The 25875-nt window shown below is 49.8% G+C and overlaps 1 protein-coding gene across 1 annotated transcript; it reads left to right on the top strand.

The window, feature by feature from the left end:
* Nucleotides 1-1883: 1883 nt before the first annotated feature.
* On the top strand, nucleotides 1884-25316 carry LOC111153459 (carboxymethylenebutenolidase homolog). Its single transcript, XM_022512484.1, has 6 exons — nucleotides 1884-2077; nucleotides 14793-15026; nucleotides 16979-17086; nucleotides 21291-21433; nucleotides 23495-23586; nucleotides 24863-25316. Exons 2-6 carry the CDS (start codon nucleotides 14812-14814, stop codon nucleotides 25040-25042), a joined length of 738 nt encoding a protein of 245 aa, XP_022368192.1. The 5' UTR covers nucleotides 1884-2077; nucleotides 14793-14811; the 3' UTR covers nucleotides 25043-25316.
* Nucleotides 25317-25875: the final 559 nt, after the last annotated feature.

The raw sequence follows: 25875 nt of genomic DNA, 5'->3' as shown, positions 1-25875 counted from the left end.
CCGCTCAGGAGGGAAGTCTGCTTCTCCCTCTGCCTCTCCCTCTGCTGCTCCTCCCTGGTCGTGTTCTCTCTTGCTTACTCTCGCCTTCAAATAAATAAATAAAATCTTTAAAAAAAAGAAGAGTTGTGGCACTCAAGCAAGCTTCATGGAGAAGAATTCTAAAAGCTGAAGATGATTTGTATAAATAGTAGGAGAGGGCCGCCTTCTCCCCGAGGTGGGAAAGCCGCAGGAAGGAAAGGGCAGGGCAGGAAGGAGTCCAGCTGGGTTCTAGTGAAAGGTACAAGTTAAATGATGAGTAAAACCGTACAAAGGATCTGCTAGATCCTTTTAGGAAACAAGGTGGGAAAATGGTAGGAATTAATTGCTTTTGAATACTGTGGCAGAGGTGTATTTTGTAATAAAGGGCTGCCTCATAACATTTGAATCTACAGCACATTTTGCTAATTGAGACTGATGGGGAGGCAACTTTTTTTTTTTTTTTAAGTAAATTTAACACTGAGCTGGCAAACTGCAGCAAGGCATAGAGTCTTGAGATTATGAACCATCGCGTGTTAACCACGTGTTATTAAATCAGAAGTTAGTAACGGTGCTTAGGGAGCCAAATTAGCAAATAGAGAAAAATGTCGTGTCATTAGTCGTATCTAGTCTTTATGTCAATGGTACTTCCAAGATGCTGGAAGGTGCTTCAAAACAGTCTTATAGAAACAATTTTGTGTATTGATGGAAAACTAGGCTTGTCTAGAGGATGTCTTCCAGGCTGATTCTCATCTTTCAACGTCTTGGAGACGCCTGACAATTGTGTAAGTTGCACGTAAATGGTAGACACTGAGACTGTCCTGTGTCACCCACCCTCCTTTCCCATCCCCTGGAAGAAAGCCAGTTTGCCTCCTTCTACACTTTCAACAATTTTTTACTCTTTATAAATGCAAATATGTGATTTTGGGGGGGTTTTTCTTTTGAGCTGTTCTTTTAAAATATTTCTTTCTTTCTTTTTTTTTTTTTTTGAAGATTTCATTTATTTATTTATCTGAGGGAAAGAGAGTGCATGTGAGCCCGGGGAGGGGCAGAGGGAGAGAGAATCTCAAGCAGGCTCCAGGCTTGTGGAACTGGTGGGGGCTTGATCTTACAGCCCTGAGATCACAACCTGAGCTGAAATCAAGAGCCGCATGTTTAACTGAGCCACCCCTGCGCCTCTGAACTCGTTCTAACAACTGCCTGGATCCCTCATTAATGAATGAGGAGCGTAAAATCTTTAACACGGGTCATTTTCACACGTTTGCGAGCATCGTGATTCTACCTTTGCCGTAAGATTACCCTTGAACAGTCCAGCTGTCTCCCTCACAAACCTTCCTCCCGCGGTCTATCTGAAGATTTGCCCTCTCTCTGCACGAAAGATCCCTGAAGGAAAAAGTCATCCTCAGTCTGGATTCACGCATTTTCCGATTAGAAGCAACTAAATTATCAAGGTTCCTTCCGGGGTCCTAAAACCTGGGATTAACGTCTTGTGGCCTCAGAAAGCTGTCCCCCTCTTTTCTCCACTGTCACTGATTTTCCTCATCAGCGTTTCTTCCTCTTTTCCTAACATTTGCAGCCAACGGAATTGGTTATGACAACTTTCGGTGACCAAAGCATGAAGTGGGGGACAACAATGAATATGGAACTATGTAACAATTTATTTTTTAAAAAAATGGCCTAATCCAGATTTACCACACGGAAGCCCCAGGTCCTAGGAGGCCGGCGCTCATGCAAATTTCACGGGCGGGGCGTCTTCCTGCTTCGGGCCTTCCTCCCGCCTCCCTGCCCCCTCCTCTCCCCGCCCCGCCTTCTCCCCTCCCCCACCCGCCCCGTGCCCTCCAGGCCTTCCCTCCCCGTCCCTCCCCCTCCCTCCCTCCCGCCGGGCCTTCGCGGGAGGCTGGGAATCCGGGGCAGGCACTGGCCCGCAGGGATCCGCCGCCCTCCCTCAGCGCGTCCACTTCCGTCCCGGCGGGAGGCGCCTCCGCCCCGCCCGCCCCGACAGTCCCCGGGCACGGCGGGCAGTCTCCGCGCGGGGAGAACGCAGGCTCCGGGCGGCGGACAGGTACGTGCACTGCGCGGGCCCAGGAACGCGCGCAGCCCGCTCTGCTCTCTCGCGCGCGCGTTTGCAGGAGGTAGAGCGAGTCCGTGGTGCGCGCAGGTCACGAGACGATCAAAGCCCTTGTTCAAAACCTGACTTTGTACCAGAGCGGTACTGTACTTTGTCACCGCGGAAAAGCAGCCCTGGCCAGCCCGCCTTGGTGTGTTGTCCCGCACGGTTTAGCCACATTGTTGAAAAGCGTAGTTGAAATCGTACGGAAACTCGTGTTAAGTTTTTCCATTTATCTGGTGCCTTTCTTTCATGCCACTGAATGCTCTGGAATTACTGACCTACAGTTGGACCTTTGGTTGTCTGGTTCTTACCAGCATAAGCCTGCGGGGAGAATGAGCACATCTGCATCAAAATGTAGCGGAACCAAGGGAGAGTTTGCCCACCAGATAAGCAGTAAGCCGGTAAAAATGGACACCGAGCTTTTGCAGAGGAGAGAGCCAGCTCGTTTATTACAGTGGCGCTACCCGGGAGAGCAGGCAGCCAATGCTCAGAAGTCCGGAATCCTCGATGGCTTGCAAATGAGGGCTTTTAGGGGCAGAATTCGGGGAGGGGATCTCCTGAGAAGGTGGACACTGCTGATTGGAGGCCCATGAGGTCATACTAGCAGGTGACCACTTTGTCTGTGGCCTGGAGGTCTTCCATCTCAGGAGGTTTGGAACCTGCAAAATATCTATATTCCTTACCATAGTAATTTAAGCAAGCATTCTTACCCTTGACCCTGGGGCTGCGTGCCCCTTGACTGGGCTGGCTGTGCCTGGGGCAAATACAACCTGTTGTTTTCAAAGCCCACTGAAAATAAGGTGGTCAGAGTGAGTTCCGCAGGTGTCTGGGGCAAGGGCTCTCCAGGCCTCAGGAGAACTTGAGAGAAGGCCAAAGGCGGCCACGTGACTGGCATGCTTGCAGGCCAGCAGGCTGATCGGTGCCTTTCTAATGCATGCTGCCTAGACCTGTACCCTCCGGAAAATACAGGCAGGATTGCTGACAAATAAATATCTGGAGTTGGCGTGTGTAGGATCATTGTGGGGTAGACGGATGAGTAGGGCGATGGCTGAGCCTTCCCAGATTCAAGATCAGGAATCAGTGGCCAGGCAAGTTTCTGCTTTGTTTACCCAGCACAGGGAAAACACCCAGCCTTCCCTCTCAGCCACTGCCTTCCTGGTACTTTTTAGCCTGTGTTTGGCTTGCTGATGGTTTCCAAATCTCTGAAGCTTCTAGCGATTTATTCCTTGATACCGTTGCTGGTTACAGTCCCATTGATGCTGGTTCCCTTTGCTCGTCGAAATCTGTTTTCTCTGTTTCTGTTGGAGAACGTCATTGCATAGAGAAGTCTGACTTATGAATTATTGAAATCCTTGAGGGTATGAGAGCAGGAAAGCCAGACTCGTTGGACCATGCTTTACCACTCGTTTCTTGCTTTTTGACTTCCAGTGAGAAAAAGGGAATGTTGTTCCATCAGCAAGAGGTAAAATCTTGACTCTCATACAGATATAAAAATGAGCCCGTGTTGGGACACCCGGCTGCCTCCATTGGTAGAGCGTGCGACTATTGATCTCGGGGTTGTGAGTTCGAGCCCCATGTTGGGTGTAGAGATTACTTAAAAAAAAAATTTTTTTTTAAAAGATTTTATTTATTTGACAGATCACAAGTAGGCAGAGAGGCAGGCAGAGAGAGAGGAGGAAGCAGGCTCCCTGCTGAGCAGAGAGCCCGATGCGGGGCTCGATCCCAGGACGCTGGGATCATGACCTGAGCCGAAGGCAGAGGCTTTAACCCACTGAGCCACCCAGGCGCCCCCCCCAATTTTTTTTTTTTTAATGAGCACGTTTTAAAAGATTCTATTTCATTCATGAAAAAGGGAACCAGGCAGGTGTTATAACTGGTTCAAGAGAGGAGTCAGGAAGCATGGAGATATAATGGGGCAAAGGAATGCCTCAGAAAGGTTCCAGTTAGGAGAGGGGACAGGACTGTTAGCCCCTGGGAATTGGCAGATCAGACAGGCACCAGTGATCCCCGTGGGTCTCGACTTGTGATATTGTAGAAACCCTTGGTATGTGAAGCAGGACTGTAGGGTGTGGGAGAACAAATTATTCATTCATGGCATTTGCTAAAGAATGGACCTTACTCAGGACCATCGGGATAGGGGTAGGGACCAGTAAAGTGGGGTTTTACAGTGGGGGAGAAAGATTGGGCTCAACTCCAGAAATAACAAAGAAAAGTGGGAATTTAGAGCCAAAGAATGGAGCGGGGGTCAGTGGATGGAAAATGGCTAAGAGGAAGGAAGCATCACAGGGGATGGGAGTTCTGGAAAACTGACCGCATGGGTTCTTGCAGAAGACAAGCCAGCGTGATCAGACCTCACCCCAGGGGTGCGGTGTGGGTGTTGGCAGTGGAGGATGAGGAACCAGATTAGATTTGAGGAGTCAGGGATTCTGTGAAGCTGACTTAGAGGGATTCTTACTGGAATGGAACGTGGCAGAGACGTCATCGGAAACCCCCAAATCAGGGTCTATTTGAGAAGAGAGTTCAGAGGAGCTTGGTGAAGGGACTGTAAGTCACTTTGGGAGAGTGGGCCTTGAGGTCATTCACAGTCTTGTTGCATCTTGCATGAAGGTCACGGGCGGATGGTGAGATGTTAGCGCTGCTAGCCGGTGTGGCCTCGTCAAGGTGCCAGTTGGGGTCTCCTCTGCAGGGCCGCGCCATGAGGAGCGTTCTGACTTCCAGAGGCTTCACTAGTGGAGATCACAGATCCAATCTCGAGGTGGCCAGTGAGTACTGCCAAGCCCACCTGCTAGGAAACAGAAGAGCCCTTCTTCTTCTGTTTATTTATTTATTTATTTTTAAGATTTTAAGTAATTTCTGCACCTGACATGGGGCTCAAACTCAAGCCCCGAGATCAAGAGTTGCATGCTGTACGGACCAAGCCAGCCAGGTGCTCCAGAAAAGCCCTCCTTGACACATTTTATGAGGCTCCCACCGTCTGTGTCAGACCCACTGTCCCATCCCTGTGGGTTTCCCCCAATAGGAGGAAACCTTTTGCTCACCGTGAGCGACCTCACGATGAATGTCACACAGAAGAAACTTTGTGTTTTTTGGGGACAGCCTCTGTCATCGGTGGCACACCCTTCTGGGTCGTCTGATTCTGGCCCCTTGGTGCCACCATGACTCTTTGTAAGTTGCTGGTAACCAGTGAGTTAGTAACTTCTGTCCCCTCTGGTGGAGGATCAGTTGGCTTCCTCCCATCTGTGGAAAAATCTGTTTTCTCTCCTTTCGCGATCTCAGGTTTCTCTCCTTTCGTGATGCCTTTACTCTGCATACGTTTGTGCTCTTTCCTTCTCCCTTCCAACGAGCTGTCACAGCTGCCTCATTCCCTCCTATTATATGAGTACAATAAAATCCTTAATGTGTTCATTAAAAAAAAAATCTTACGAGAGTCATCTTTTTATTTTTTTCTGAAAAGTCTCCTTTAACAAATGTATCATTTGGGGAGGGGCGGGGCAAAGCCAAAATCCTGAAAGGGATGTCCAGACATTGTGTGTGTCCTCCAGTCAGTAGAACTGCCCTGAGGTTCTTTCCCTGGGAGCCACAGCGGAGAGAGGTCCTTGGAAAATCTGCTTGACCTGGAAACAGACCCGTGTTGTGCCGTTGATGGGCCTGGCTGGAGTCCAGCCTTCCATACCCAGGCTGTCCTGGGCACTGCCCCTTTGTGCAGATCAGTCCAGATGGTGGCTCTCCTGGCCATAAACTTCCCTTCTAGAAAGTGGGTATCAGTTGAAGATAAAAAAGCATCAGGCTCAAGGGCACTTTGAAATGGCCACGATTTTTTGGGGTCTCCGCAGCCCCATAGGACAAGTCAGGTAAGAAATCAGCCTAAGGGGGCGCCTGGGTGGCTCAGTGGGTTAAGCTGCTGCCTTCGGCTCGGGTCATGATCTCAGGGTCCTGGGATCGAGTCCCGCATCGGGCTCTCTGCTCAGCAGGGAGCCTGCCTCCCTCTCTCTCTCTCTCTCTCTCTCTGCCTGCCTCTCCATCTACTTGTGATCTCTCTCTGTCAAAAAAAAAAAATAAAATCTAAAAAAAAAAAAAAAAAGAAATCAGCCTAAGGACATGCAAATTGTCAAGGAAGAGGTCAAACTTTCACGATTTGTAGATGACATGATACTCTGTAGAAAACCCAAAAGACTCCACCAAAACATTGCTAGAACTGATACATGAATTCAGCAAATTGCAGGATATAAAATCGATGAACAGAAATCTGTTGCATTCCTGGACACCAATAATGAAGCCACAGGAACTGAAATCAAGGAATCGATCCCATTCACAACTGCACCAAACCCATAAGATACCTAGGAATAAACTTAACCAAAGAGGTAAAAGATCTATACTCTGAAATCATAAAATACTAAGGAAATTGGGGCACCTGGGTGGCTCAGTGGTTTAAGCCTCTGCCTCTGGCTCAGGTCATGATCTCAGGGTTCTGGGATGGAGCTCCGCATTGGGCGGGGCTCTCTGCTCGGCAGGGAGCCTGTTTCCCCACTCTCTCTGCCTACTTGTGATCTCTGTCAAATAAATCAGATCTTAAAAAAAACAAAAAACAAAAAAAACCCAACAACTTAGAAAACAAATGGAAGAGGACTTAAAGAAATGGAAAAACATTCCATGCTCTTGGATTGGAAGAGCAAATGTTATTAAAATGTCTATATTACCCAAAGCAATTTATACTTTTAATACAATCCTTAACAAAATACCACCAGCATTTTTTATAGAGCTAGGATAAGCAATCCCAAAATTTGTATGGAACCAAAAAAGACCCCAGATAGCCAAAGCAATCCTGAGAAAGAAAAGCAGAACTGGGTGCATCATGATTCTGGACTTCAAGCTCTATTACATACCTGTAATCATCAAGACAATATGGTACTGGCACAAAAACAGACACATAGATCAATGGAACAGAATAGAGAGCCCAGAAATGGAGCCTCAACTCTATGGTCAACTAATCTTCAACAAAGCAGGAAAGAATGTCCAATGGAAAAAAGACAGTCTCTTCAACAATTGGTGTTGGGAAAATTGGACAGCCACATGCAGAAGAATGAAACTGGACCATTTTCTTACACCACACACAAAATAAATTCGAAATGGATGAAAGACCTATATGTGAGACAGGAAACCATCAAAATCCTAGAGGAGAACACAGGCAACAACCTCTGTGACCTTGGCTGTAGCAGTTTCTTCCTAGACATGTCAACAGGGGCAAGGGACACAAAAGCAAAAAGGAACTATGGGGACTTCATCAAGATAAAAAGCTTCTGCGCAACAAAGGAAACTGTCAACAAAACTAAAAGGCAGCCTATAGAATGGGAGAAGATATTTGCAAATGACATATCCGATAAATGGTTAGTATCCAAAATCTATAAAGAACTTATTAAACTCAACACACTGAAAACAAATAATCCACTTAAGAAATGGGCAGAAGACATAAATAGACATTTTTCCAAAGAGGACATCCAGACGGCCAACAGACACATGAAAAGATGCTCAACATCACCCATCATCAGGGAAACGCAAACCAAAACCACCATGAGATACCACCTCACACCTGTCAGAACAGCTAAAATTAACAACACAGGGGACAACAGGTGTTGGCGAGGATGCAGAGAAAGGGAAACCCTTCCACACTGTTGGTGGGAATGCAAACTGGGGCAGCCACGCTGGAAAACAGTATGGCAGTTCCTCAAAAAGTTAAAAATAGAGCTACCCTACGACCCAGCAATTGCACTACTAGGGATTTAGCCAAAGGATTTTAAAATACACATTCGAAGGAGTACGTACCCCCTGTTGTTTATGGAAGCATTACCAGCAATCGCCAAACTATGGAAATAGTTCAAGTGTCCGTCGACTGATGAACGGATAAAGAAGTGGTATGTGTGTATGTGTGTGTGTGCATGCGCACACACACACACACACACACACACAATGGACTACTACTCAGCCATCAAAAAGAATGAAATCTTGCCATTTGCAATGATGCGGAAGGAGCTAGAGTGTATTATGCTAAGTGAAACGTCAATCAGAGAAAGACAAATACCGTATGATTTCACTCATATGTGGAGTTTAAGAAACAAAACATGACTATTTGGGAGGGGGGTGAGAGAGAGGGAAACAAATCATGAGAGACTCTTAACTGTAGAGAACAAACTGAGGGTTGCTAGAGGAAGATGGGTGAGGGATGGGCTGGATGGGTGATGGGCATTATGGAAGGCTTGTTGTGATGAGCCCTGCGTGTTTTGTATAAATGATGAACCACTGATCTCCACTCCTGGAACTGATGCTAAACTATATGTCAACTAAATAGAATTTAAGTTTAAAAAAAAAAAAAAAAAAAAGAAAGACAGAAATCAGCCAAAGGAACCAGCTGTTCACAAAGAGTGCATTAGCCATAAGATTTGCCACTGTTGGTCTTGGATTGTTGTGACTTCTCTTACTAATAATAGTTTTATAACCAAGCATGTGAAAACAAAACCATGAGGAATAGTTTCAGATTTTCTTTGCGTAAACTACTAGCTCTGAATTTGTGTTTCTTTTAAAATTTAGTTATTTTCTTTCTAAAGTATCCTGGGAGGTGCAGGAAAGAGTCTAACAGGCACCCATATTCACGTGACCCAAGCTTAAAAAATGTGAACATTTTGTCCTTAATTGGAACTTTCTGAGGCAATAAAATGTAACAAATGCAGCTAAAGCCAGCAGTCTCCACCCTCTCTCCCTCACCAGGAACCACTGTCTAATGGTGGTGTGTTTATTCCCATGTGTTATACTTTTATGACAATATATTTATTAGTAAAAGAAATATTTTTCTTTTTAGTATTTACTTAACATCGAAAGGACCATTGTCTTTTTATCTAGCATTATGTTGCTAAGATGTATCATATTGGTAAGTATACATGTACTTTGTTTCTGAGTGTATTTGTTTCCTGTGGCTGCCTTAACAGATAACAAATATGAAGCAGCTGGGGGATGTAAGACAACAGAAGTGTATTCTTATGGTTCTGGGGGCCAGGAGTCTGAAACAAGGGTGTCAGCAGGGCCCTGCTTTCTCTGAAACCTGCAGAGGGGAATCCTTCCTTGCTTCTCCCCTCGTTTCTGATGGTTGCTAGCACTGCCCGGTGTTCCTTGGCTTGTCGGAGCCTCCCTCCAGTCTCTGCCTGTGTCTTCACGGGGCCTTCCTCCCCCTGTGTCTATCTGAATTTCCCTCTTCATACAAGGATACTAGCTGCTGAGGTAGTGGCCACTCTCATCCAGGGTGACTTCATGTTAACTTTTTTTTTTTTTTTTTTAAGATTTATTTATTTGAGTGGGGAGGGGCAGAGGGAGAGAGAGGGAGTTTCAAGCAGACTTCCTGCTGAGCGTGGAGCCTGATGTGGGGCTTGATCCCAGGTCCCTGATCCCAGGACCTGAGCCGAAATCAAGAGAGTCAGACCCTTAGCTGATTGAGCCACCCAGACACCGCACCTTGACTTGATTACTTCTGCAAAGACCCTATTTCCAAGTAAGGGCACGTTTATAGGTTCTGGGAGTTAGGACTTGAACATGTCTTTCTGGGGACATAAGTCAGCCCACAACAACGGATACATCACAGTTTATCCTGTTCTCCTGAAAGTCAGATTGCTTCCTGTTACTGTCATCACATCTGTGCCACCGAAAGCATCTTTTCCATACTCACCACATATGGGCACGAGTGTGTGTGTGTGTGTGTGTGTGTGTGTGTGTGTGTGTGTGTGCTTGCATGCACACAGAGGTCTAAATTTTTCTAGGGAATAGAAATCCCACACCCAGCTGTGGGATTTCTGGGTTGCAGGGTGTCTGCATCTTTGACTTTGCTAGACCTTGTCAGAGTACTTACCAGAGTTTGTATCTGTTCGTGTTCCCTCCCTTTTCCCCACGTGCGTACTAGCTCTTGGTGCTAACAGACATTTCCCAATCTGCAAGGTGCAAAATAGTATCCGTGTCATGTACAAAATAGTACGATTTCTTAGATACCAGTGAGGTTGGATATCTTTTCATATGTCTATGTGCCATTCAGGTGTACTCTTTTGTGAGTTGCCTATTCATATCTTTGGAGCATTTTTCTCTTGGGTTGTCTTTTTCTTGTTGATTTGTAAGAATTCTTCCTTTTTATTTACTTTTATTTTTTTTAAAGATGTTATATATTTATTTGACACAGAGAGAGACAGTGAGAGGGAACAGAAGCAGAGGGAGTGGGAGAGGGAGAAGCAGGCTTCCTGCCAAACAGGGAGCCTGATGCAGGGCTTTATCCCAGGACCCTGGGATCATGACCTGAGCTGAAGACAGACACTTAACCCACTGAGCCACCCAGGTGCCCCAAGAATTCTTCCTATATCTTACCTAGATATTAAATCTTCTGCTTTGAGAATGATATCTCAAATAATAACAACTCTTCCCCACCTCTACCACCCCTGGGCTATTTTGAAGCAAATTCCAGACATGTAGTTTTTCTGTCTGTATATACATTAGCATGTAGCCGTAAAAGGTTAAGGATTGTATACACATGCGCGCACACACACACACAACCATCTCTGTGATAGTATTATCCCCCCCAATAACAGTAATGCTCAGTGCCATCAAATATCCAGTCAGTTCGGTTCCCCCAGTTGTCTTACAAGTGGGTTTTACAGTTGGCCACTGCTGTGCACGGACTTGTGTCCCCGCTAAGTTCATAGGTGAGAGCTGTAACCCCCCCACCTGTTGGTATCTGGAGGCGGGGCCTTTGGTGATTCTGTTTAGAGGAGGTTGCGAGCGTGGGGCCCCAGGATGGGATTAGTGCTCTTGTAAGAAGAGGCCAGAAAGCGTGTTCTCTCTGTGGGTGCCTGTGAGGACACAGCAAGAAGGTGGCTGTCACGAGTGAAGAGGAGAGTCCTTCTCAGCATCGAGCTTGTGGGCATCCCGATCTGGAACGTCCAGCCTCTGGAGTGGGGAGAAATACCTTTCTGTCATGTCAACTGCCCTGCCTGTGCTATTTTGTTGTGGAAGCTCGAGCAGACTTATACACACTTCGTGAACTTTATTAACCCTTTTCTTTACGGTTTGTGTTTTTTGGGTCTAGTGTAAGGAATGCTGCTTTACGCCAAGGGTCAAGAAAACGGTGTTCTCTAACAGGTTCCTTCTGCTTTCCTCCTCAGGCTTCTTTCTGTCTGGCTGGGCTGCACAGCCGTAGGGGGGGCTCCACTGTGACCCGTCCGCTCCCCTGGATTGCTCAGGATCGTCGTGTCTTATCCCCCATATCCACCTCATGCCCTCGACCTCCAAAGCCCGGTCTTTTTTTTTTGTTTTTGTTTTTGTTTTTGTTTTTAAGATTTTATTTATTTATTTGACAGATAGAGATCACAAGTAGGCAGAGAGGCAGGCAGAGAGAGAGGAGGAAGCAGGCTCCCTGCCGAGCAGAGAGCCCCATGTGGGGCTCGATCCCCGGACCCTGGGACCATGACCTGAGCTGAAGGCAGAGGCTTTAACCCACTGAGCCACCCAAGCGCCCCCCAAAGCCCGGTCTTGCTCTGCTCCATCTCTCTGCCCTCTTCGGACCACCCTCCTGCTGCGGGACGGGGCTGGAAGGACACAGCCTCAGGGACCATGTACATTTCCTTGGTCCTTCATTTTCCCTCTGCTCTTGTCCCTTCCGACTTCCCCCGCTCTCCCCCTCACTGCTGACATGGCTCTCGGTTCTCTGAGCAGAAGCAGGTAGGGGACATCCACACAGCCTCCTACCTTCCCTCCCGGGACGTGGAGGACCCGCCCGAGCTTCTGGGGAAGCTGACCTTCTCCCTGGGCTGACCCTTTGCCCCTCATTTCATCAGTTAGTTTTGCTTGTGCTTTGTTTTCCGCTGTGAGCTACCATTCTGATCCACATGGAAATGTGCTAAAATTTCTTCCATTATAAAAAGAGGGGCTCCTGGGTGGCTCAGTTGGTTAAGCGTCTGCCTTCAGCTCAGGTCATGATCCCGGGGTAGAGCCCCACATCAGGCTCCCTGCTCAGCCAGGAGTCTGCTTCTCTCTCTCTCTATCCCCCTCTGCCTCTCTGCTCATTTTCTCTCTCACTCCCTCTCTCTTTGAAATAAATACATAAAATCTTAAAAATAAAATATACATAATAATTAAAATATAAAAATAAATATAAAATAGGTAATAAAAATATAATAAAAATAATAAAAATAAAAATAAAATAAATAAATAAAAAGACTGTTGCCCTATCTTCCCTCCATCTTCTGCTCACTCCTTTTGCTCCTGTTTCTGGCAAAAGTCATGAAGAGCTTCTGTGTTCACCGGGTCTGATTCTCTCCTGCCATTCTCTGCAGCCTGCTGCTGTCTTGCCCACCCCAGTCCTCCAGCCCTGTTTTCGTGGAGGTCACCCTGACGTCCACCTTGCTTAGCCCTGTGTCTCTCTCAGGGTTTCTTGCAGAAGGTCTCGGTCTATACTCTGCCTCCTAGAAACTGTGTCTTCACGTGGCTTCAGGCCCATGACTTGGGGTTCCTCCCCCCTCACTCGCTGTTTCTTCTCAGACTCGCTCGCTGGTTCCTTCTTACTCCCCAAAGCCTTTAATGGTGAAGGTCCTAGGGCTGGAACTTCTAGATCCTTCTCTTCTTTATCTACTGTCGTTCCCTTCCTGATGTCATTCACTCTCAAGGTTTTAAATACGATGTGCAGCTGATTCTCATTATTTACACTACAGTTGGACAACACCAGGGCTGGGAGTGCTGACCGCCGTGCAGTCAGGGATCTGCCTAGAACTTTTGACTCCTCAAAATGTAATCCTAGTAGCCTACTGTTGACCAGAAGCCTTGCCGGTACCACAGACAGATGATTGTCACATAGTTTGCATGTTAATATGTGTTAAATACTGTATTCCTGCCATGAAGTAAGCTAGAGAAAAGAAAATGTTGAGAAAGTTATAAAAAAGAGAAAATACATTTACGGTCCTAGAGTGTATTTATGGAAAAAAAGCGACGTGTACGTGGACCCGTGCAGTTAAAACCTGCGTTAAGGGCCAAACATAGTCATGGTCAATAAAGTCAGGTGGATAGCAGACTAGCAAGTCCCGAACCACCGCTCTGAGCCTCTGGTCCCATTTCTGTGCATTGGTCAATGGGTCACCCCGTTTTATGTGTGTTTCTCAGTAGAGACGCCTTACTGAATAATAGAGTTGATTCATTGACATTGAACCTGCCATCAGCGGGTCTGTCTACCGTCCGTATTATCTTTGGGGGCACATGGGAGCCCTTAGGATCACGAGACGGCTCTTCAGCACTACGCCTGGAGTCTTCATAAACAATGAAGTCACCATCGAAAGTGCAAAATGCGGAAGCTGTGGGACCCAACAGAAAGCGAGCGGATCCTTGTGTGCGGTGGGGGCTGAATGAGGAGGGAGAGCGTTGCCTTGTTCGACCTTGGCAGGGACCGCGCGTGTCAGTGACTCAGATTTGCCACTGCTCTACGGAAGTCCGTGGATGATGGCGAAAGCATGACAAATACTGATTTTGGAGTTGCAATAAATTTTGCAATGAGGCAAATTCATGTGTATGGAATCCGCCAAAAAAAAAAAAAAAAAAAAAAAAGAGGCTGGGCTGGGGATTGCTGACTCTTTCAAGCTTGTCATTTCCTCTTGGACCCCTGCCCTGATCTTCTTGTTAGGAGCTGCCGCTCAGCTTGTCCGACAGACATTTCCAACTTACCACCCCACTTTTAAGACCCGATCTCCTCAAACCTGCTCTTCCTGAGTCTCCCCCTTCTTGTTGAAAGACACGCTACCCTTTTCCAGTTGCTCGGGCAAAAAACCCTCATCGTCACCAACTCCTCTTTGTCTGACCCTCCTCCCCCGCCATGCCGTCTACCAGCAAAACCAGTCGGCTCTCCCAGCACATGGTGTCCAGACCCCCGCCACCCTCAGGCTGTCCCCTTTGCCGACCCTCTTCAGGGGTAGCGTCTTTTGTCTTGGATTGTGGAAGTCTTGCTCTAAGGAGGTTTGCATTTGCCTCACCGGGTGCCCAGGGACCTCGCTGCCCCGGGTCACTTGTTTGGTTCATTTCACTGCCTACGAATTCCTACTTTGAAGGGAGAGGGGAAATTTCAGGGGATTGGTTTCTTTTTTCCCTCCCTGGGCTTTCTAACCTTCGTCCTAGTCCTTGTTGGTAGAGTTTTATTTATTTATTTTCTCCCCCCGCCCCCAAATATAAACCTTGGGGGCTCTGACACTGCATGGAGTCTCAGTCACAAATCCCCATCTCAGGGGGTATTAGTGCTTGTTCCTGGGTCTAGCCTGCTCCCCAGGATCACCGGGCTCACTCAGTATCTGCTCGTTGCCACCATGACCCTGGCTTCAAGTCTCCTGTCCAATCCTGGCTGGGAATTGTTCCCTTTTTGGGCTCCACCATTTTAATTTTTATCTGTTGGTTACATTCCCTCTGGTATTTCTAGTGTTTGTAATGGGAATGGATTCCTGTTAGCCCCACTCAGAATCACAAGTTACCAGCGATTTCCTCCATGAAATACACGATGCAAATAGTTAAAATGAATTCTTTTCTACACTCTTGATTTTAGTTTACTTACTGTTTATCATCTTTGGATTTGCACCATTCAGAACATAATTCATGTTTCTCTCTCTCTCTGTAGCCCACCTTCAATCTCTGCAATGGCTAATGAGGCTCACCCTTGTCCGTGTGACATTGGGCACAGGCTAGAGTATGGAGGAATGGGACAGGAAGTTCAAGTCGAGCACATCAAGGCTTATGTGACCAAGCCCCCCTTCCACACGGGCAAGGCTGTGATCGTCATTCAAGATATATTTGGCTGGCAGTTGCCCAACACCAGATACATGGCTGACCTGATCGCAGGAAATGGATACACGTACGTAGGAAGTTCTGTTCTTTTCCTTAAATTCCTGGAGATTTCTGTGATCTGTTACGGTCCCTTCAGGGAAAACAAAACCAAAGCCAAAAAGCCTCACCTGCATTCTAAGTTAGGTTACTACTTCCTCATCTCATGGTGCCGGCAACCCACCCCCACCGCAAATGGGGAATGTCACGTGAGCTGAACACCACCTGGCGTCCAGAGGCTGCCATTGCACCCAGACCCCCTGGCGGCCCCCCCGCCCCCACCCCCGAGGGGCTTCGGCTCCTCCTTGCCCTGCTTGGGCCTGTAGACCCCTTGGACTTGGAGGGAGTTACTGCTGGATGCGGGGCCTGCCTGGGCAGGTGCAGGGCGCCTGGGGCCAGCCTCCCTTGCCGGCTCTGTAATGGATCTGCTCCTTGGCCTTGGACACGTCTCAGCCGGGTCAGATTTTACAAGCAGACGACCCATGATTAAGCCTGGGCGAAACACATGCTAAACACAAGCGATCAGGGTCCTGTCCGAGTTCCCAGGGGTTCCAGAACGGTGCTGTGAGACCTCACTCCTCTCCTGAAGGTTAGGCCTTTGCCGGATTGAGTACTGAGAACACACCTGTCCGCTTCCCATCACGCCAGGTCCTGGCACAGTGTCCGTAAACATGGAGGAGAGGGGCCGGTCCTTCCCTCTAGCCTCAGACAGCCTACGACCCACCAGCTCCGAGTGGGGCGCACCGCGATTTCCTTTGTTTTCTCAAAAAGCTGCAAATCCAGTGTGCACTGACCTTGTTTTCCTACCAGAGAAATCGATTTGAAGGTCACACGCCCACTGTTGTGTGACTCAGCGTTAGTGCAGATGGCAACGAGGGTTTGTGCTTGAGTTTTCACTTTTTCATGCCCCCAGATGTCTGGAACAGGAGGCCACGTGACTTACTAGGGGCAAACCCAGTGAGAAGCACCGTAGCCAACCCTGGTTGTCCCGAGGCTGAGCTGGACAGACCCCGTGCAGAGGGCATTGCAGGAATGTGTCCTTTATCCTCCCAGTGACCCCGCAGGCTGGGCCCTGGCGTGGTGGCTTCCATTGTCCTACGGTGGGTCCTTATCTGGAGACGGAACACAAACGATGAGCAAAGGCACCCATGACTTACAGAGCTCTCCCACTTATCCAACTCCCTTTGCCGTCAGAATAACCTGCCGAGGTTGGCCAGGGCTGTCTGTTCATCAGACTGAGAAAATGAGGCTAAAAGTGACTTGTTAAGGTCACGGCGCGGGTGGGTGCCGTACTGGGGCTTGAACTTGGGTTCTTCTGACCCAGATTCCAGGGTTCCTTCCACCCTGGCAGGAAGAGCCGGGTTCCTCCATCTGTGGCCACGGCCTTTATTCTAGGAAGCGAGTCTCGGGCTGGTGCTGTGTGGACCCAGCCTTGGGACGGGGGGCGGGGGATTGACACGCATGGAGGAGGGACACGGACTGGCTTGTTTTCTCTCTGCCGCCTGTTTTAGAACCTGCAGGAGACCTTTCCCTCTGAGCGGGAGGTTGTGCCCCTGTCAGCATCCTGGGCTGAGGCTGGGGGAAAATTGCTTGGTCATCGTGACTGGATGTGCGACCCAGGTGTACCCTCTGACCTGGGACTAACGCAGAAGGCCAGCTGAGCCAAGTGGCTCCTCCCGGGGTGGGGGAGGGGGCTCTGGGGCTCCTTCCTGGGTCATCCGTCCCATGGGGACTGTGCCCGTGGGCTCGCCTTGTCATTTCAGATGGGCTGGGCTCCAAGGAGGCTGGCAGAGGCCTCGCACCTACGGTTGTGAAATCCCCAGTGGTCTGGCCTGGCGCCAGCTGGCCTCTCTGATGCGATCACACTTGGCCTTCGTGGTCCCCACTGTGAATCAGAATCACCAACGTAACAGGCTTCTTCATGAATGTCAGCAAAGCCCAGCAGCTCCGAAATGAAGAGCAATGAATGTCCCTGTTTGACAGGACCATCGTCCCGGACTTCTTCGTAGGTCAGGAGCCATGGCACCCGTCTGGGGACTGGTCCACCTTCCCGGAGTGGTTGAAAACAAGAGATGCCAGGAAGATTGATAAGTAAGTTATCGTCCATGTTTGTGCCACCCCTCTACCCCCCCCCGCTCCCATCCCAGGACCCCCGGGAGAGTGGAGGCTGCAGGGAGAAGTGGGTACGGCTTCACTATTCAGACACCCCCCTCCCTCCCTCGTGTGGGACTTCCAGGGCCATGGCTAATGCCTAAGGAAACTGGCTTTCATGGAGCCTGTGTGTGGCCTGGAAGGTGGGACGCCAGCAGGCTCTCTGCTTCCCTTTCTGAGCAACTTTGTGGCACTCATGCCAAGGGAACGTTGGGGAAGGACCACTTTGTGGTGGCCCGATTTCCCTTGACAAGGGTGCTTTCGAGGTGCATAGGGTCAACACTCCTTCCTTCCTGTCCAGGCTCCAGAACCAGTTGAGGCAGTGGGCGGAGAAAAGAAGCTGGGTCAGGGGCTTGCCCCATTAGGGCTCAGCTGACAGGAAACCCAAAGGGCTGTCCCCTCCCCCAGCCTAGACCTGACCCCCCACCTCCCCCTCTGAGAGACTTCAGGTCTTGACACCAGGCCCATTAGACCAGGACTGCCATCTTGTCAGGGTCCAGGGAGCAGTGAGAAGTAAAAGAGGGGGATCCCCCCAGGATTTCAGCTTTTTATTGAATTAGCTCCCGTGGCCCAGAAGCAAGGAAATAGCGTGCTTAGCTGCCGTCCAGACAGCTCTTTCTGTCTGGGCTAAGGGTGCAGGGGGAAAGGGTGCCAGGAAGGTTCTCTGATGCCAAGCTTCTCCTGAACAAGTCAGTGTGAGCCCAGGGCAAAGGAGGTTCCCCCAACACCAGCCCGAATCACCTTGGCCATCTGTCCTTCTGAACCCTCTCCTTCCCGGTCACTGGATGTGAGCCTTGGGTTTGATAAGCTGCTCCCCCAGCTGAGGTTGAGGAAACTGCTAAGAATGTGGGGCCCTGCCCATGGGCATGCGGTCCCTGGAACTTTCTGTTCCTTCTTCCACCAGAATGCCCTTCAAGAGCTGCACCCAGGGCTGGTGGACCTCAGGCGGACCTCTGCCCCTAGCCCAAAGGGGCCTGGGGCCCTGCTGAGTGCCCCCACCTGGCTTCTCAGCCCCATTTTCATGCCCCACACTCACTGGGAACCCCTTCTCGCAGGGCCTGTGCTGCGGGCTGCGCTGGGAGCTCCCGGCATGGCCAAACTTGTGTGCGGGAGACCAGCCCAGCAGTGGTCTGGGGGACTGTCTCTGGGACATCAGCTGCCTTGTCTTCCTCTGCCCCATCCTGAGCAGTCTTCCTGCAGGGCTGTGTAGGCCTGGCTCCTTCACCTCAAGTCAGGGGGACCCTCGGCGGCCACCCCGGCTCCAAGCCTCCCTGAGGAGCTGGTTGGGGCTTGTGTGGAGACTGTCATAGCCGGCTGCTCCCCCTGCCTGGCTCTGTGTCCTTCCCTCCCTGTCCTCAGTGTTGGCCCCGAGATTCTTGGGGATAAGCCTCCTGCACACTTAACCTCTTCCTAGTCCCTCCCAGGAGACCTGCACCCCTAACCTGCAACCCCAAGAAAACCAAAATGAAGCCAGATGTGGAGAGAAAAATTAGAAGTAGAAACACAAGAGAACCACAGAAACCGGGATGCAACTGTGGAATTCATCTTTCCATGGGGGGCTGGGGTCGGGGGAGAATAGTTAGGACCTTTTGCGACTTTCTGAGGAAAAATTGTTGGGGGGGGGGTCTGCCTACCATTTGTGAGCACAAAGCAGAGTGATCGCTGCTGGCAGATGCTGGAGCAGCCCAGCGGTACTGTTCCACAGGGGAAAAGGAGAGCCATGCATTTTAAACAAAAATGAGACAGAGAAACACTGGGGCATCTGGGAGGCTCAGTGGGTTAAACGTGTGACTCTTGATTTCAGCTCAGGTCATGATCTCAGGATCGTGAGATCAGGCCCCATGTTGGGCTCCGTGCTTGCTTGAGATTCTCTCTCTCCCTCTTCCTCTGTCCCACCCCTCTCCCTGCCCACGACAAAGCAAAGCAAAACAAAACAAAACAAAACAAAAAAGGTGGGGGGGCGGAGAGAGAGAAACACTCACTTTGAAAGGAGACTGAAATCCTTGTATCTGGTCAAGTGTGTTCCTAAGTAACACAAAACCCATCTTGAATGCTAAAAGAGGTAGTTTCTGGCTTGAAGCAGGGGTTGGTTTCTAGTACAGAAACTATCTCTGGGACTTGCCTTCCAACATTTCTCTACTAGGTTGCCTGTACACTGGCTCCATTCTCAGGCAGCTCTTGCCGCTGGGTGACAAGATGGCTGCAGCAGCTCCAGCCTTCCATTGGTCCCTTTTCCAGCAACTCAGCAAAATTCACATTTTGCCCTCATGGCTATGGCTCAGTCATAGGTCTGTCCTGGAATCAGTCATTGTGGCCAGGAAATGGCTATGCTTTCTGCTGGTCAGCCTGTACCACACACTTCACAACTGGAACCTAGTGCAGAATCCCCCAAGGTATATGAACCAAGCACTGGTGGGTGGGAGGAGAGCTTCATCCAAAGCTGAACCCTGGTGCTTCCAGAAAAGTAGGGAACACATGCAGAGCAGCACCAGCAAAGACATGTTCACACGAGCTCAAGTGTTTTTATAGAAGTGACCTCTTCCTCCTCGTCTCTCCAATTAAGGCCGTTACTTTTGAGATCAAAGCATCCAAGGAAAAATTAAAACCCCAAATGTCAACTGTTGCTCTTTCCATGTTTTGCGGAATTACTTAATTACCGCTCACATGAGGACTGTAAGTGCCCTGTACTTAGCAGTAGAATCCATTTATTTAAAGGTGCTCCAGGATATGCTATGATCAAAAGGGAGAGGAAGTGCAAGAGAATGGCTTGCTTTCTCTTTTTTAAGCTGTAGCATTTCTTCCTTATTCGATCAAACCAGAACTTTCTGCCTGGTCTTGCTTCCCTACCTCCGTTTGGGTGTATTGCTTCTAGCTGAAAATACACCGAGTTCCCAACAAGCAATTTGCAAATAAACCATTTGCAAAGACAGGGCCACTTCTGGTGTTCTTCTGGCTTACATCGTGCTGACAACTTTCCAAGTCCCGCTCTGCTCTTCGGGCACGGAAGGAGACCAGCGGTCCCGAGTCAGGGTGTTAGCTGCGGGAGTGAAGTTTGGGGAGCTGCCCGGCTGGGGCTCATGTCTGTCAGAGGCTAGCAGGCTGGGCTGCTCCGTGTGGGGGTGGATCTTGGGATCAGGTCTTAGGACGCTGTGCTTTGACTTCTGGCCTTTACTGGGAGGCTGTGGAAGGCCAGGGCTCAGCTTTCATCTGGGTTGTGGGCTGGTGTGATTTGTGGTTTGCAAAGAGCCCGCCCGCCGCTCTGTCAGGTGGTTGGAGGAGGCTGTGCTTGGTGGAGACACGTGTGGGGAGACCGGTGGGGTGATGTGCATCACTGCGGCAGCCGCGGGGGAGGACAGAGCTCCAAAAGCAAGAATCGCAGACTGCGGAGGCAGAGCTGCTGCGGAAGCCCCGTGACTGTCCATGTCCGAGCACCTGCTGTCCCGCGCTCGCCCCCTGCGGCGGGGGGAGAGGGGGCGAGAGACGGGGTGCTCACAAAATGCCTCTCGATTGTCTTTTTGCCCGCCCCCTGCCCCCGCCTTATTGAGATATAATTGACCCATAATGTGTAAGTGTAAGGTGTACAGTGTTGATCCAACACGTTTATATATTGCAAAATGACTGCCACCCTAGCCTTTGGCAGCACCGCTGTCCTGTCCCAGGGTTACCTTCTTTTCGGTGGCGGGAACACGCGCTGCCGGCGCTCTCCGCGACCTGCGCGCACGATGTGCAGCGGCATCGACTGCGTCACTAACTCTGCCCCCGCGGCACGCTACAGCCCGGGGCTCGCCAGTCTCCGGAGCGGAGTCCGCGCCCCTCGTCCGGTGTGTCCGCGCCCCTCGTCCGGTGTTTCCCCGCCCCCGCATCCCCCGCACCGGCGACCGCTCCGCGTCTGCGTCTCCGAGGCTGGCTCTTCAGAGTCCACCTACAAGGGGCCTCTAGCCGCCTTTTTTCGCTTTTTGTAGGATTTTCTTCGAGAGGGCGAGCCCGGGGGGGGGGGGAGCAGAGGGAGGAGCGGGCTCCCCGCCGAGGGGGGAGCCGATGCGGGGCTCGATCCCGGCCTCCAGGATCGCGACCTGAGCCGGAGGCGGTGGCTCCACCGACGGAGCCACCCCTGCGCCCCTGATTCCCGAACTTTCTGTTCCAGGGAGGTGGACGCCGTGCTGACGTACCTGCAGCGGCAGTGCGGCGCGCAGCGCATCGGCGTCGTGGGATTCTGCTGGGGGGGCGTGGCCGTCCACCACGTGATGATGACGTACCCCGGGCTCCGGGCGGGGGTGTCCGTCTACGGTAAATCCGCCTCGCGCGTCGGATTCGGTGGAAGCGGGAGGCCTGGGGGAGGAACAGCGCGTCCGCAGGGGCTCGGCTCTGCAGCCCTGAGAGGGGAGGGCCGGGTGGGTGGTGCCGGAGGCGGAGCTTGGGACCCGGAGCCCCGGTCCCCGCGCTGTGCGGTCGGGACCGTCCCCGAGCCCAAGGGCGGCGAAGGGGGTAACGTGTATCTCCGGGATCGTGGTGACTCTCCGGCCGCGTTCCTTCTGAGGGACACCGTGAACCGCCGTCCCGACACGGGAGGGTCCGGCTACGGGGTGCGGGCTAAGGAAGGAGGGGAGGGGAGGGGAGGGAAGAGCCTTGTAGCGGCGCGTAAACGCTCCAGCTGGACAGACCGCCGCTGTCATGGCAACGAAGCAAGAGCGCGTGTGCGCGGGGACGTGCGTACTAGGTCCATACTGGAGGAGCGGACCATAAACATGTAAAAAAAAAAAAAGAAAAGAAAGAAAGAAAAGAAAAAAGAAGGGAATTCGGTTTTCTTTCATGATCGTATGTCCTACAGTTACAGACCGAGGATTCCTATCTGGATCAGTGGTTGTTCGCTGTGGTGATTTTGCTTACTTTTAGCATTAAAAAAAAAATCCTTTAAATATACTAACTTACACCAAAGAGAGTACGTTGTCAGTTGGCTTTGGGCACAACGGGGATGACCGTCCCTTTGTGTGAAACGAAGGCTCTCCTGCGTGGACGCCTCGCCGGCTCCCCCTTCTGGCCGCTGTTGCGCATTGCTTGGCAGGACTCAGGAGACGCCTGGGGGCATCGAACCTTTGCTGTCCAGCGATGCATGGTGGCCTTAACAGAGGGGGTCAGGGAGCATGGCTAGCCCTCCTGTGGCTCCCTGCCTCCTAGAGAGGGGCTGCAGGGAAGGGGAGGCCCTCTGGGCTGCTTGCCTTTGCTGTGCTGCCCAGACATGGAAGCAGGAGATGCCCGTTGTTTTCTTCTTCCTACTGACTTGGACCCTGTCCCGACCACACCTGAGCCAGGCTCCTCTGTGAGTCCTCTTTCTGGGGGGGTCCCCGACTGGGCTCGTCCTTGGCCCATTGGGGCAGCCTAGTGAGAATCCCCCAACTTTGGATGTCTGACCACATTCCTCACCCCCCACCCTCTGGATCGCGTGAGCCTGAATTCTGTCACGTCCTCTGGCCAGAATCCGTCTCACTCTGATGTTTGCTCTTAGTCATTTTCCACCCGCTGCCCCCGCGCCCTCCTCCTCGGCGCTAAATCCCCACTTGTCCTGGTATTCGGGTTGAGCGATTTCTTTCTCCTATAGCCAGACCTCATTCTGGTGGTCCTTCTTGAATAAAACTTCCTTCACAATGTCAGAATAATTTCCTTGAACACTATTTACCTTAAGATGGCTTCGGATCACAGACAGATCATGGGCAGACGCCCAGCTGTGGTCTGAATGCCTGGGGCAGAACAGGCTTTAGGCCAAATGCGCGCTAAAATTCTGAAACAAAGGATGAAAGGTAACTTTTACAGATGTCCTGTGAGGACCGGGTACCACACCTGTGATGTCATACCCGTGATGTCACAACCGTGGTCTGGTCGGAGCACCAATATCCTGGGAAACAGCTGCCTCACCTTATGTATGAAGCCACTTGGCAAACTGAGGTCGGATGCTGTGGGGCTTCGGTGGATTGTGAGAGACTTCTAGAACAGGAGGGGCCAGATGGTCCAGATTTGAGAGTTTGTCCCCCGTTTGTAAAGGAAGGCATCGTCACACAAGGGAGTGTTTTTCAGGCTGCTCCTGTCTCTGGGCAGGCCAAGCAGACAGCAAGGTCTAATTCCACTATTTCTGGCCTGACTTCTCATGAAGTAGAGAGCAGGAAGGTCTAGCTAGGTAAGTTTCTCTTTGAGACTGATTTTGTAGGCCAGGTCACTTCTGTAGAATTACTGAAAAGGAAATAAACTGAACCCCCAAAGCACATATTTTACTTTGAAAAATCAAACCAAACCCACAGAGGTTTCTGAGGCCCATGTTTGGAAATCCTACCCCACGTGTCTGTCCCCATCTTCCAGGCATCGTCAAGGACTCTGAAGACGTGCACAGTTTAAAGAACCCCACGTTGTTCATTTTTGCTGAAAATGATGCTGTGATTCCCCTTGAGCAAGTAAGTTGGCATCATTTCCTCTTTTCATTTTTTTTGAAGGTTTATTTATTTAGAGAGAGTGCGTGCTCGTGAGTGGGTGGAGGGGCAGAGGGAGAGGGAGAGAGAATCCTTGAGCAGGTTCCCTGCTGAGCACAGGCGGGACCCGGGGCTTGATCTCATGACCCTGAGATCATGACCTGAACCGAAATCAGGAGTCTGATGCTTAACTGACTGAGCCACCCAGGTGCCCCTCTTCTCATTTCTATATTTAATAACATGACTTGACTTTTCAGGGAAAATGTCCCAAAGGTTCATTTGTTGCTCCAAATATTTTTCAGTGTTAAAGTTATAAAGGTGATGGGGCGCCTGGGTGGCTCAGTGGGTTAAGCCTCTGCCTTCGGCTCAGGTCATGATCCCAGGGTCCTGGGATCGAGCCCCACATTGGGATCCCTGCTCAGCGGGGAGCCTGCTTCTCCCTCTCCCTCTAATGCTCCCCCCATTTGTGTTCTCTCTTTCTCTCAAATAAATCTTCAAAAAACGCCACGAGTTAAGATAAGGAAGGTGTGTGTCCTTAAAGAGGTGGGTGTGGGGCACTTGGCGGGCTCATTCCATGGAGCTTACAACTCTTGACCTTGGGGTCATAAGTTTGAGCCCCACATTGTGGGGGGTTTACTTAAAAAAAAAGTTGGATATGTTCAACCCAGTATGTTGATAAGAAAAAAGCAGAAGAAAACTGGTTCAAAAGCAGTCATTTAGAAATTATTGTTATTCATAACTAATACATTATATTCATACAAATTTAAAATAATTTCTACTTGAATATATTGAATATTTTGTTGCATATTGAATGGTGTCCCAAAGATACTAATACAGTTTCAAAGAACTGATATTGTATCATTTTTATATTGCTTGGAATCCTCTCCTTTGCCAGAGGTTATAAGGACTGTGTTAGGTATAAAAGTAAAAAATTCATAATAGCTACAAAACTTAAGGCACTGATGTTAAGTTTCTTTTCTGAGCATTCCGAGAGGATTTGGGGACTGGAAACCATGACTAGACTTAAAATCATAATATCAGGGGCGCCTGGGTGGCTCAGTGGGTTAAGCCGCTGCCTTCGGCTCAGGTCATGATCTCGGGGTCCTGGGATTGAGCCCTGCATCGGGCTCTCTGCTCAGCAGGGAGCCTGCTTCCCCCACCCCCTCTGCCTGCCTCTCTGTCTACTTGTGATCTCTCTCTGTCAAATAAATAAAATCTTAAAAAAAAAATCATACTATCATGAAATCCTTTTGTCTGTCAGGTCTCTTTGCTGACCCAGAAGTTGAAAAAACACTGCAAAGTGGAATATCAAATTAAAACATTTTCTGGGCAAACCCATGGCTTCGTGCATCGAAAGAGAGAAGATTGTTCAGTGGAAGACAAGCCCTATATTGACGAAGCAAGAAGAAATTTACTTGAGTGGCTGCATAAGTATGTTTAGCTGCGGCCAAGCGCAACTTCCTCAAAACAGCTTGCCAGCACCCAGAAACGTGCTTTGGGGTATTTGGATCGTTTGATTTAATTTTCACTTTATATGAACCAGGGAATCCTGAAACTCATTATTTCCTCTGTTAATGCATGATATAATTTAACTTTTAACATGTTAAAAAAGCCCCTAAAACAAAGAATTTGAATGATAGGGTAATATCCTAACTGTAAGAACCTAGGGCTGCTGGGGCGCCTGGGGGGCTCAGTCTTCAGCTCGGGTCATGATCCCGGGGTCCTGGGATCGAGCCCTACATGGGGCTCCCTGCTCAGTGGGAAGCCTGCTTCTCCATCTCCGACTCCCCCCTGCTCGTGTTCCCTCTCTCGCTGTGTCTGTCTCTGTCAAATAAATAAAATCTTTAGGGCTATTTATGGACCCGCTGACAGCTCAGATGTGGACTTCTTGTGTTTTAATTAAGTACATCCTTTATGATGATGAGCACGGCATAGCCATGAAGAACGTGAACTATAAACTCAGATTCAAAGCCCAGCTTCATGGGGCATTTGTCTGTCCTAATACGGATCGGTCTGTCACGTTCATACATTGCACTGTGAGAAATCCTGAAGTTGAAATAGGGTTTCATTGACCTAATTACATCAAGCCAAAAAACTTACTTTTTGAATGTGTGGCTTTTTCTAAAAGCTAATAAAGAATGATGGATTACAGCGACTGTCTCCTAGGAAGTGGTTTTCTAAAACAGGGCATTTTCCAGGCCACGGGTCTGGAGCTGCATCACTTGGAAGGGGTACAGGGTCAAGTTTCAGTGTTTCGATTTGAATTACTTTAGG

This window comes from Enhydra lutris, unplaced genomic scaffold (genome assembly GCF_002288905.1).
Source record: "Enhydra lutris kenyoni isolate GAN:26980312 unplaced genomic scaffold, ASM228890v2 scaffoldscaffold32, whole genome shotgun sequence".
In the NCBI taxonomy this organism is placed as follows: domain Eukaryota; kingdom Metazoa; phylum Chordata; class Mammalia; order Carnivora; family Mustelidae; genus Enhydra; species Enhydra lutris.
The sequence above is the reverse complement of the archived record's forward strand: the minus strand, read 5'-3'. Positions and strand labels throughout refer to the sequence as shown.